Here is a 12,672-nt window from a genome sequence, read left to right as displayed (position 1 = left end):
CTCTCTCTCCCTCTGTCTGCTTGTGCTTTCTCTCTCTCTCAAATCTCTTTTTAAATCTTAAAAAAGAAAAGAAGAAAACACTTTTTTATATAGCTGAGGAAAGGCCCAGAGAGGAGCCATGATTTGCCAGAGGCAGAATGTTAAGGAAAGGAGGGAGTCAAGTGTCCTGATTTCTATCCCAGAACCCATCAAAACCTTTAGTGCCACCCCAGACTGGGCCGGCTCCAGAAGGAGACAGATAGCAGGAGGTGAGGACTCCTGGGGTGTGGGGCACACTCAGAGTCTCTTCTCTGCTACCGTCAGTCTGAGCCGGAGGACTGCTCAGCACCTCCTGCTTCCCCTCAAGACCCTGTGGCCCCCTCAGAGGTCAGGACTTCTACCACCGCAGACGCCAGTTCCCCAACCTTCACCAGGTGGTTGGGTCGCCAGATAAATGCCCAGGTAAACTTGTGTTTCAGATAAACTACACACAGTTTTGTGCTGCAAGGATGTCCCATGCAACATGTATATGTTTATCTGCAAAATCTGGCCATGCTACCCGAAAGAGCACAGTGACTCTGGGTCTCGCTGAGCCAACTGGAATGGGAGGACAGGCAGCTTGCCCAGACGACACAGCTCCTGGCCGTCAGCCAGGGCTCTCTCCCCAGTGTCATTCAACACAGAGAGAAATGATTGTATTTCAATGTAATAAAGAGTTAGAGTTTGGGGGAGAATATAATTAAGAGAAATGTCTCTTCGATGATCTTGTTCCTTTATCTCCAGCAGTGGGGGCACGACCATTCAGACAGCCAGCTGTAGTTCAGACCAGCATTCACTGGGTGGAGGCTTGTGAAGCTCCTGGATGTGCTGGGGCGGCGATGCCCTCCCCAGACAGCGTGCATCATCCCCGGAGGGAAGCCAGCAGCCTCACGCAGCTGGCCTTTGGCCCCGGGGCCAGGAGAGCACAAGCCTGGGGCTGGCTTTACAGGACCCTCAGACGCTCGGGGCCTCGGCCTCCCAGAGGTGGCACAAGTCCCCAACCTTGGAGGACCGATTAAGAGTATTAATCCAGGGGCACCTGGGTGGCTCAGTCAGTTAAGCATCTGCCTTCGGCTCAGGTCATGATCTCAGTGTCCTGGGATCAAGCCTCACAGTGGGCTCCCTGTTCAGCAGGGGAGTCTGCTTCTCCCTCTCCCTCTGCCCCTCCCCCCTCATCTCGTGCTCTCTCTCTCAAATGAATAAATAAAATCTTTTTTAAAAAGATTATTAATCCACAATGCTTCTGGGAATTGAACCCAATGCATTCGGGAGTCTGTTCCTTTGGCAAATCTGGTCAACTACCTTCCATCACCTTAGAATTTGCGGTGATTTTGATTTGAGCCTCCGGAAGCGTGTTTTTTAAAAGGGCATCCCTGGACACAAGGGGGGAGTTGCACTTCCTTGTCTGAAGCTGACATCACGCTCCTGCCTTCCCCCAAGCCTGTCCTTGCCGTTGGTTCTTGGCTTCACTCTCCTCCCCGCCCACCACCAAGGAGACCTGCACCCTTGTCTGATCTCTCCCGCCAGACTGTGAGTGAGTTCCCGGAGGGCCTGCCAGACGTCAGCTTCCTGTCTCCCTCCCCAGCCTCGGCATTTCACCCAGACCGGTCCACACCGCAGGCAGGAGAACCAGGTAGGAGGCTGCACACGGTCCGGTCCAGGGCGACAAAGAGCATCCCGGGGCTGGGAATGGAAAGGGGAAAATGGATAGAGGGGTGCTCAGAAGCATTCCTGGATGGGTGAGCCATGAGGATCAAGGGGGAGGAGAGACTGGAGAACACACCCACCTCCTGGGCTTGGCAATCTGCTGGAGAGGAATCCCGGGGATGGGTTTGCTTTACAGGCATTCGAGGCGGAATGATCGAACACGGGGCTGCTGAGCAGGCAGATAGCTCATCACGGAGCCAAAGAAGACCTGAGCCCAAGATGGAGATGTGGGTCATCATGCATCCAACCCCAGGGACACGCATGAGATTCCCAGGGGAGGCCGAACAGCAGGGCACGGGGGGGGGGGGGCTGGGGGTGTCCCAGCATGGAAGGGGTGGCTGGGAGACCGAAGGAGTGGCCGGGCTGTGAGAGAGTGGTGTCCTGCAAACCAGAGGAGAACCATCGCAGGGAGTGAGTGGCCCCAGCAGAGAGCTGAGACGCCTCCAAGCCCCGCTCACTGCCCCTCCCGCCTCCCCGCTCAGGGAGCAGCCCTGTTGTCCGTGGTGGGGGGAGAAGGGGGACTTGGCATGGGGGGAGTCCAAACGGCTGCTGTTTGCCTCCCCAGGCCCCATTCATCCTGGTCTCCCCCAGCCACAGCGCAGGAGGTGGCCCCGAATGACACAAGCACCCACCCCCACGCCAGTCAGACCTCTGCCCCTCATCCTCTGCTCACCTCCGCTTCTACCACCTGCCTCGTTTTTCTCTATATCAATTGAAACCAAATTCCCAGGGAGAGAGATCAAAACGGACGTTTGGCCTTCAAGCTGGAAGTCCGAAGAGGACCTGGACTGGCGGTGCCTGAGGCCTGGAACCTCAGAGCGCAATGAGAGTGGGGTGGGTATTAGATCATCCAGAAACACCAGGGAGAATGTTCTTTTATTCTCCAGACTGTGGTGCAGCTTTAAGGGCTGCTTGGCAAAGCTCAAGGAGGGCCGAAGTAGGGCCCATCCTCGGTAACAGTAACAGAAGAGGGGGAGGAGGGTAGAGGCCACCGAGCCACCGAACCACCTCCTCCACCAGGAGACTCAGCTCCGTCCCAGGCCATCTGCACAAGCAAGGCTTCGGCTCTCCCTCTGCCCCCACCTCTGGCCTGGCCAGGCCCCGGAGGCCACCTAGGCAGGCTCCTGGCTCCGCGCGCCCCGCTCCTAGTGCCCCCCTGGCCGAGCCTCGATAGCCACGGTGACCCTCACGGAGCCGCAGCTGGACTTCAAGTCCCAGTGCTGGCTGGCGTTGTACGTCAGTCCCGGGGGGCCCGACCCCAGCCGGGGAGACAGCTGGATGTTCAGCCAGCGACACCGGGCCTCGTCACAGGCGAGCACCACCGTGCCCTCGGGGTTGCTGTAGGTGCACCGGCTCCAGACGGCCCTCTCCTGCGCAGCCAGATCCCAGCTGCCCCTGGGCTCCCTGTCCTCCAGCCCCGGGGCCTGGAAGCCCAGGCGGTCCCGGGTGACAGGACACACCAGCTGCTCCTCCTGCAAGGCGGGCAGTAGCTGGCCCTTCAGGTAGGCGGGGCCGGCGCAGTAGGTGTGGATGTTGAAGAGCCGGTCGCTGTACTGGCTCAGCCAGCTGAACAGGTAGGCCAGGTGGCAGTCGCACTGCCAGGGGTTGCCGTGCAGGGCCAGGTTGAACAGGTTGTAGTTGGTGTCGAAGATGCCCTCGGGGAGCGTGGTCAGGAGGTTCCGGGAGAGGCTGAGCAGCTCCAGCTTGGACAGGTTCTGGAAGAGGGCTGGGTGCAGGGCCGTCAGGTTGTTGCTGCCCAGGTAGAGCTTGACCAGCCCCTCCAGGTCTCTGAAGACGTCGGCCGGGAGATGGGTGAGGGCGTTGTGCGAGAGTGTCAGGGAACTGAGGCTGGACAGGTTGGCAAAGGCGCCCTCGCTGACGGCCACCAGCTGGTTGTAGGACAGAGACAGGCCCACCAGGCCTGGGGTAGGGGCAAAGAGGCCGGCGGGCAGCCCCCGCAGCGCATTCCCCTGCAGGTTCAGGAAGGTCAGGTTGCCCAGGGATGAGAAGACGGAGAGGGGCAGATGGCGGATGGCATTGCGCTGTAGCCACAGCTTCTCCAGCTGGAAGAGCCCTGAGAACACTCCGGGAGGCAGCTCCGAGATCAAGTTGCTGTCCAGGAAGAGCTCCTGCAGGCTGCCCAGTTTGCCGAACACGCCCTGGGGCAGGCTGGAGAGCGCGTTGTTGCTCAGCCTCAGGGTCTGCAGGCTGCTCAGGGGGTCGAACAGCTCCTCGGGCAACTGGGCCAGCAGGTTCTGAGCAAGGTTGAGGGTCTTCAGACCTCCCAGAGGCCAGAAGAGCCTCCCAGGCAGGCTCTGGAGCCGGTTGCCCTGCAGCTGGAGAGACTCCAGGGCATACATCTGGTGGAAGAGGCCCTCGGGCAGAGCCTCCAGCATGTTGAAGTTGAGGGTGAGCTTGCCCAGCGAGGTCAGGTTGGACAAGGTGTCGGTGCTGAGGTTGGAAAAGGCACTGCCAGTGATCTCCAGGTCCTCTAGCCTGGGCAGCCCCCCGAAGGCATCGGGCCCGAAGCAGTGGAGCTGGGTGTTGAGGAAGACCACCTTGGTCAGGTTGGGGCTACCGCTGAAGGCCCTGGCTCCCACCGTGGTGAGCGAGGTCTCTACGAAGATGATGTCTGTGGCGTGGGGCGGGATGTCCGGCGGGATGGCGGCCAGCCCCTCATCGGAGCAGAACACCTCCTGGATGAAGCAGTCACAGCCCGCAGGGCAGGGCCAGGCAGACCTGGCCAGCAGCAGGAGGCCGGCCCAGCGCAGCCAGGCCCCGGGCAGCATCTCCTGACCCCAGCAGGAAGAGAGAACAGAGGTGACGCCTTTCTCAAGGGCAGTGAGGCACAGGGGCCAGCGCCCGGGGGGAGGAGGGGGTCAGCCAGGAGATGGGGATTAACTCTCTCAGGGAGGCCCCCCGTTGGGACAGAATGTGTTTTCAGTGGTTGTTTTCAGACTGCCTCGCGGCAGCCTTGCAAGGTCCATGGGACCCGGGTTCGGACCTCCTGGCAGGGTGTCACGTGGCCTGTCCACAGCCACCTGGCAGGTTAGTGGCAGGACCAAGACCCAGGTCTCCTGGACTTCCCGTGCGCTTTCCAGGTGGGGAGAAAGGGTGGAAGTGAGATAAAAAGGCATGGAAGAGAGGGAAAGGAGAAGACCATGGGTATTACGGAATTTTTAAGTTAATGTGTAAAATCTGGGTAGGTTATTAGTGTGCGGGGAATTTTTAACCCAGAACTCTTCCTGGGTTTCCAAATCTCAGCACATTGCAGAGCCTAATGATGAGGACACTCGACCATCTGCTCTTGTACATCCACTGGGGGTGAGAGCAGCTGCAGGGACAAGATGGGCTCTTTTTTTTTTTTTTTAAGATTTTATTTATTTATTTGACCCAGAGAGAGAGAGAGCATAAGCAGGGGGAGTGGGAGAGGGAGAAGCAGGCTCCCCTCCGATCAGGGAGCCCGACGCGGGGCTCGATCCCAGGACCCGGGGATCATGACCCGAGCCGAAGGCAGACGCCTAACTGACTGAGCCACCCAGGCGTCCCTAAAGAAATTACTTTAAATGCCAGCATCCAACCCCAGGTCACGGGTTGGTGCTGCAGTTCACAGGTGTGTCTCATGGCTCAGTCTTCTTTCTATATGAACCACTAGCCAACATGTAAAAATTGAGAAATCTCACATTAAAAAGTCCAGATTTCAGGATGATTTAGGAGCAGTGGGCTCACATTCCCACATGACAAGACCAATTGGAATTGGGGCTTATTTGCCCCATGGGGAGGGTGCACCTCCGAGGACGCTACTGCCCCCACCTGTCATTTACAGGGCCTGTAGCGGGGCAGGTTCCATGAGTTCAAATACTGGCTCCACCACATTCTAGCTCATTCTAGCTATGTGACCTTGGACGTGTTACTTAACCCGGCTGAGCTTCACTTTCCTTATCTGTAAAACAGGGATAGTGCCTACCAGGTCAGGGTAATCGTGAGGATTGAATGAGAAAACATAGCCAAAGTTTTAGGTCAGTGTCTGATGTAGAGTGAGAAATTAATAAATGATGTTAATCATTGTTAAAGCTTGTAAGCCACCATCATAACAGAAAGGTTATTTGAACACCAAAAAAGTAGGAAGAACAGAATGCCCTTTAGATAGAATACATTTGGCTTTACCAGGAAAAGACAGACGAAGGAAGGAAGGAAAGAAGGAAGGAAGGAAGGAAGGAAGGAAGGAAGGAAGGAAGGAAGGAAGGAAGGAAGGAAGGAAGGAAGGAAGGGAGGGAGGGAGGGAGGGAGGGAGGGAGGGGAGACAGAGGACAGAAGGAAAGAGAGAGGGGAGAAGAAAGAAAGGAAGACAGAAAGAAAGAAACCCTTGAACAACAAAATCTTAATTTTTCTCGATTACCTGTCCCTAGTGAGCACTGAGAATCGGCCCTGAGTTGGGGTATCTTGGCCCCAATCCCTTTTGCTGGCCGCCTTTCTGCTGCCCTCTGCTGGCTGCCTCCTCCCTCCCAAGATTCCACTTCAGGCCAAAGGGCTCCCCATAGGCAAACACAGCGCTTGCAAAATCTCCCTGTACCCTCCTCCCATTCAGACACTCAATAGTCCAGTTTCTCCAGGAATTTTTCTGCCTAATCAATAGAGAAGGGACCATTTCCCCCACAGAAAGTGCATGCCTCCCTCGAGGCTCCTCTGTCGCTTGTATAGGTGCTGAGCCTACCACCAGAGGTGGCAGGGGAGGGCTCTCCTAGGAGCTGCAGCTGCCTGCCCCTCACAACGCCTGAGTCCGTAGCCTCTACATACAGCCTCAGAGAATAGAGTCTTGAGCTAAAGCTGAACTCGGTAACCACTTGTCTAGGGAGTTGTAGAAGCAGGGGGCACACGCTTGTCTGAGGCTTGTTACCGATAAGAAGGGGGCCCTGGCTGCAGAAGGATGAGGTGGCCATTGTCCAGCCCCACCTGCCAGCCGGGCTGCCCCTGGGGATCCCACACAAAGCCCCTAGGGATCCTGACCTCAGGAATACGGTGCCTGGTGGTGTGCTCCTCGATCTTGGCAGCTGGCATGGTTCCCCGAAACGGTGGCTCTCCGTGGGCCAGCAAGATGTCATGAGAAGATGAGTGTGCTCATCGCTGTGCTCGGCGTCCAGCCCAGTGCCGACCTACCGCGGGCTGGGCTGGGCTTCATCCAGCTCAACTCCCCGTAGGTGATGTGAGCAGAGTGGGAGACAGCTAACCTTTCCACAGCTAGCATGGTTCAAGCCCCAGTGAATGATCACCAGCCAGACCATGAGAGTGGACTCGAATCCTCCTCCTCCAGAGAGTAACAGGGGAGCAATTTTTATTTTAAACATGCCATAATGCATAACAATGCATAATGTGCCAGTCCCCTTCCTTGCTAACCCCTTTGGTCCTTGGTTCTCAAAGGCAGTTTCCAGAAAAGCCTCCACTAGAATGGCCCTGAGGGCCCTAGAGCGAACATATACAAGGGACCTCACCCACTATCTGTCCCCACATGTCCAAGGGCATGCACTACTGTGACTTGGTCAACCTAGGGAAGATAGACCTGGGGAGGCGACCCACGCCAGTCCTGGCTCCTGGGTACCTGATTGAAGCATGACTGAAGATGGGGGCATAGCCTCCGGGCGGATATGTCCCTTTGATTTTGCAAACTTCTCGCCCCTTAGAGATGTCAAGGTGGGAAGAGGACCCGAACAGGGCCTCTGAAGTTCAGGAAAGAAAGAGCCCCAGTCTATGGGGTTGGAGGAAACAGGGGATGGTACTCACTGTGAGGGCATGGAACACTGACCGTTTCCCAACTATCCACTCCCAGCCCAAGACTCGTTCTCACATCACTCTAGAATGGCTAAGAGTTTGTGCTCTGGAATCAGATCGTAAGGGTACAAATCCTGTCTCTATCCCTCATTAGCTGTGTGGCCTTGGCTGACTTGCTTAACTTCTCTGTGCTTCAATTTCCTTATCTTCAAAACAGCAAGCTTCAATACTACTTTCCTCATGGGGTTATTCTGAGGACTGAATGAGAAAATGTGTGGAAAGCTGCAAACCTAGAGCCTGGCCCACGGTGAGCGTTCAGCAACGGAGCATTAATGACCCTGATTATTCTGAGTTCGGGCCAGCCCTAACTTTGTTCTAAAGTCATCACAGAGGTTAGCTATGGAAAACCTGATGAGATCATCCAACCACCCCATTTATGGACCAGCAAGATGCCTCTCCACCACGCTTTTTCTGGCTCCTTCCTCCCAGCCAAGGGAAGTGGGTAATTGTTTTGCCCTTGGTTTAGAAGAGCGCAGATTCTGATGGCTGTGGCTAAGATGCCCTGGATGTGGGCTCCTTTCCCAAGTGCCCTCAAGAGCAGGTCACTGGGGGCTCTGGAGAGGGGAAGCGCCCCAGCCCGGGCACTGTGGGGAGGCAGCCAGAAGATTCCTGCTTCTCATCTGAGAAACCACCTCTGCATTTCTGCAAAGACCAGCACATGCCCACAAAAAAATGTTCCATGCTTTCAGCAAGCCAGGGAAGTCTGGCTCTGGTGGGGGCAGGGGGTGGTTGACTGGTTACAAATGGACGTTTTCCTCTTCTCAAATTGCTTTTGGGTTGATACATTTCTGTGTGTGCCACAGGCCAGTCTGTCATCCACCACAGAGCCAACCCTCACTCCTTCCAGAGGGTGATGGGAGCCCAGAGCCCCATCAGGGGACTGCTGCTCTACTCGGGGATGGCTCCATTGCAGTCTGCATCGCCAAGGGGCCCCAGCACATCTGAGAGCAGGAAGAGAGGCTTTAGAGGCTCCTCTGGAGCCCCTGATGGCTTCACCCAGGTCCCCCCGGGAAGTCCTGCTGCTCCCCAGACCCCATCTCCTTTGCCGGGCTCCTGCCTCTTCCCCTGCCCCCGACCCCAGCTGGCTGGCCCTCCCCAGCCTGCTCTCCACTGTGTCCCAGGCAGTGAAGTAACCCCTCAGTGCCTCGTTTCTGCATTTGTAGACTGAGAACAATTATGATAGTAACACTACTACCTAAATTACAGCTTTGTTAGAGTTGTGGTAATTAACTGAGGTAACTGGCATTGAGTTTGGGATATGGTGATAGAGTAAGAAATATATATTTAGTCTTTTTCCTGCCTGGCTCTTACCACAGAGCTCCAAAAACCCTTGAAATTTCCTGAGAGATAATAGAGGGGCATCTTTTGTTATTCATAATAGCACCCTTTTGACCCACTCATTTATATTAATGAAGTGACTCCGGATGAGCTCTTAGATAAGCTTCAGATTATACACAAAATATTTGCAGTGGTTATCTCCGAAAAACAGAATTGTGGGTGACTTTAATTTTTTCCTTTTGCTTTATCAGACATTTTCTACAGTTTCTAAAAATAAAATAATAAACAGGGCACGTTTGTAAGAAGGTTGAAAGTCATAAAAATTCAGATAATCATGTAAAAACGCACAGCCCCATTCCAAACACATAATGCGGGCCTCCTGGACTGCTCTCCTCCCTTGCAGTTACATCCCAAAGGCTCAAAAGAGCTTGTCTCCCAGCTGCCTTGGTGGGAGATAGCCAGCATGGTGAAATAAGAGAAGCTGTGGGGCGCCTGGGTGGCTCAGCCGGTTAAGCGTCCGCCTTGGGCTCAGGTCATGATCCCCAGGTCCTGGGGTCAATGGAGCCCTGCTTCGGGCTCCTTGCTCAGCTGGGGGGAACCCGCTTCTCCCTCTGCCTCTGCCCCTCCCCCCGCTTGTGCACCTGCGCTCTCTCTCTCTCTCTCTCTCAAAAAAATAAATAAAATCTAAAAAAAAGAAGCTGTAAACTGAGCACTGTCCTTTCTTCCAACGCTTCCCACAGGGCGCCACCTCTAACTCCTGCTTACACAGCCCTTTCTGCTCTAGAATGCCCCCATACCTCCACCCGCACCCCAAGCCCACGCAAGTCACACCTTCCCCCAGGAAGCCATCCTTGACTGTGGACCCCACAGGTCATTCCCATCCTCAGATGAATGCTTGGATCCTTCTGCTCTAACTTCTGGTCAGTTGCACCCATCTGACTGTGAGCTTCTGGGGGCTGGGGATGCTCCCTGCAGCCTGTCTTACTGGGCCGTGCACCCCAGCACCTGGCCCAGAGCTGAGCGCAGCCCAGGTGTGGTGTGCTGAATTGAAGCGAACGTGCCTGTGGCTCTCGGTCTCCTGTATATCACATCGTATGTTCCTCGTGCTTAGCGGAGTGGGGAAGCCCTTGAACTCTGCCAGGGCTGTGACCTGGGTTCAAATTCTGACACTGCTACCTACAGGCTGTGCGGGCTTGGACAGGTCACTCCTCTCTAAGCCTCAATTTTCCCATGCACGAGCGTAACCTCATCCCTTAGGGTTAAAATCAGCACCTAATTGGATAATATATATGCTTACATTAGACAGCAAATACAATGCATTTAACACAACACCTGGCAAATAGTAAGTGTTGGATGAAAGGTAGCTACGTTTGGATTTTATTCTTGGAGTGACTGTATCAACGAAACCCGCACTCAAAGGGGAGCCACAGGATGGTATAAACAAGGGTAGAACCAGGCAAAGCTGGACATATGGTCGTCCTGCGTATTGCGTATCTCCACCATTCACTCTGCACTCCCAGAGCACAGGGACTGGTCACCTGCATCTCAGGACCCCCTGCCGCCCCTGCCTCCTGCCCCAGGCCAGCACCACCCTGGCAGGGGGCCACAGGGGCTTCTCCTCCTATGGCAGCGGACCCGGATGGTATATCCTGCTTGGAGCTGGGGACAGGCTCTGACCCTGGGAGGAGTGACTGCCCCTCTCCTGCCCCGCAGCCGGGACGGAGGCCAGAGTCCTCCCCCGTCCCCACAGACCCCAGGAGACCTACCGTGAGGGGCTGAGAGGACACGCACAGGCCGCCCTGGCTCTTCCTAGGGAGCAGAAGTGTGTCTGGTGTGGTCTATGGTCAGTGTGAGCCCAGCAGCGCCAGCGCTGATCAAAGTTCCCCGCAGTGGTTCCTCCCCTCACGTGGACCAAGTGTTCCCGGAATGTCACCAGGGTCACAGGACAGCAGAGGAGAATCTGGGGCAAGGCCTCTGAAGATTAACAAAATGACCCTGAACTGTTCCCATGGACAGATCCCCACTGAGGCCAAAATCCAGCAGAAATCACAGGCCTGGCACCTATAGGGCCGCGGGCCATCCAGCAGGCCCTAGAAAGTTTCCAGTAGGCTGATCCAGGGAGGAGGACCGCGGCCAGGGGTCCACTTACATCACCTCCCGGTGAAAGGCCAGGCTGGTGCTGGGAGCCTGACAGGGCAACACCTGGTCACAGACACCTGCTGGGCTCTCAGTGCCGGGAGGGAGTCTAAGAGGGCTGTGAGCTTGTTCCTTGGCTTATTGGTTTGTTTCATAAACTAACTTTCTAAACCCTTTCTGAGTTAAAAGGGGAGAAGATGGAAGGAGGTGAATTTTGGCCCAATATGGAGAGGCACAGTTTCGCCATAGGGCTAGCCAAGGATGAAAGACGTAGCTTTGGAAAAGAGTGGTTTTCCTAGGGCGCCTGGGTGGCTCAGTTGGTTAAGCATCTGCCTTCAGTTCAGGTCATGATCCCGGGGTCCTGGGATCGAGCCCCGCGCAGCCCCGCGCATCTGGCTCCCTGCTCGGCTCGCTCCCTGCTCCCTGTTTCTCCTTCTCCCTCTCCCTCTGCCCCTCCCCCTGCTTGTGCGTGCTCTCTCTCTCTCAAATAAATAAATAAAATCTTTAAAAAAAAATAGTGGTTCTCCTGTCTGGAGATGCTCATCCAGGGGCTGCAGAATGAGGTAAAGAGTGTGTGTGTGTGTGTGTGTGTGTGTGTGTATAGGTGTGTATATATTTTAAGGGGTGCAGTGTGAAGGCATGACCTAGATAAGCAGTCTTAGGTCATTTTCAATGTCCGGAGGCTACCAATCAAAGCAGACTGATGGCTTTAAAACTCGTTGCATGGTATTAATATCTATCTCACTCTTTTTCATGACTTAACTAATATTTCTTTGGCATGTGAGTGGATTTCATCAGCTAAATCACAAAGTTCTGATAAAGTGTAGCAAGGAAGCATTTTTCAATGGAGACATAGTACAAATCCACACTTTGGCAGAGGAACATAGGAGCATGTCAGAGGGAAGAAGGGCTGGGAACAGAATGCGCCCCACCCCGCCCTCCACCCAGGCCAGCAGGGGCAAGATGGTATACTCAAGGAATGGCCGGGGGCCGGGGCCTGAGGGAAGGGGGCACACCTCTGGAGGAGATCCACAGCCAGGCTACGGGAACAGCCCAATCTGGCATGCGCTCTGAATGGCTTCTTAAGGCACTGACACTCACCTCTAGAGAGAGACCTTGTCTGTCTCTCAATGTCATGGTGAGCCAGAGAAATTGGGCCTTCAGTGGATCCAGGTTCGAATCCTGGCTCTTCAACTAACGAACCAGTCCTTACACAAATTATTTAATCTCTACAAGTCTTTGCCTCCCCCTCTGTGGAACGGGTGTGGTAGAGGGCTGACCCGTATGTGTGTGTGTGCCGTGCGTGCACACATGAGCCCACACACACACGTGTGAAATAAAACTTCAGATAGGAGCAGGCTGGCAGAACTCTGGGCATATGTGGGCATGTGCGGAGGGGAGATTTGCATTAAGAACTCTAGGGACCTTCTGGGAAATGGGATGAGGACTCTAACCCCTTTTCCCATTAGCCAAAACTCCTGGGACAAGCTTACCCCTGGCAGAGAGGATCTACGAGCTACAAGAGCCCAGGAAAATACAGTTTGAAGCTCCTATCCTGGCACAGCAGTGGGATAAAGGACCCGCAGAGATCATCCCTCTCTCAAGCACTGAGCTGGCAGCTACAGCAGAGCCCCTGGGATCTGGAGACCTGAAAAAGTGCTGGGGACACCTGGACACTTTGGAGGGAGTCGCCTTCACTCAGATGGT

General features: G+C 55.1%; 1 protein-coding gene across 1 annotated transcript; it reads right to left on the bottom strand.

Annotated features, from left to right (window-relative positions):
* Window positions 1-2,584: 2,584 nt before the first annotated feature.
* Window positions 2,585-10,747, bottom strand: CPN2 (carboxypeptidase N subunit 2). The gene is made up of 2 exons (XM_073895420.1): window positions 10,596-10,747; window positions 2,585-4,517 (listed from the first exon to the last, which is right to left on the bottom strand). The coding sequence occupies exon 2, from the start codon at window positions 4,512-4,514 to the stop codon at window positions 2,871-2,873; it is 1,644 nt and encodes a 547-aa protein (XP_073751521.1). The 5' UTR covers window positions 4,515-4,517; window positions 10,596-10,747; the 3' UTR covers window positions 2,585-2,870.
* Between the last annotated feature and the right edge of the window lie 1,925 nt (window positions 10,748-12,672).

Source organism: Callorhinus ursinus, unplaced genomic scaffold (genome assembly GCF_003265705.2).
Source record: "Callorhinus ursinus isolate GAN/ISIS: 27379988/994484 unplaced genomic scaffold, GSC_fseal_2.0 scaffold1, whole genome shotgun sequence".
NCBI classification, from domain to species: Eukaryota; Metazoa; Chordata; class Mammalia; order Carnivora; family Otariidae; genus Callorhinus; species Callorhinus ursinus.
The sequence above is the reverse complement of the archived record's forward strand: the minus strand, read 5'-3'. Positions and strand labels throughout refer to the sequence as shown.

What these genes read in the sequence shown, in the direction of transcription:
- CPN2 (XM_073895420.1), bottom strand. Translation starts at nt 4,514, where the DNA reads ATGCTGCCCGGGGCCTGGCTGCGCTGGGCCGGCCTCCTGCTGCTGGCC.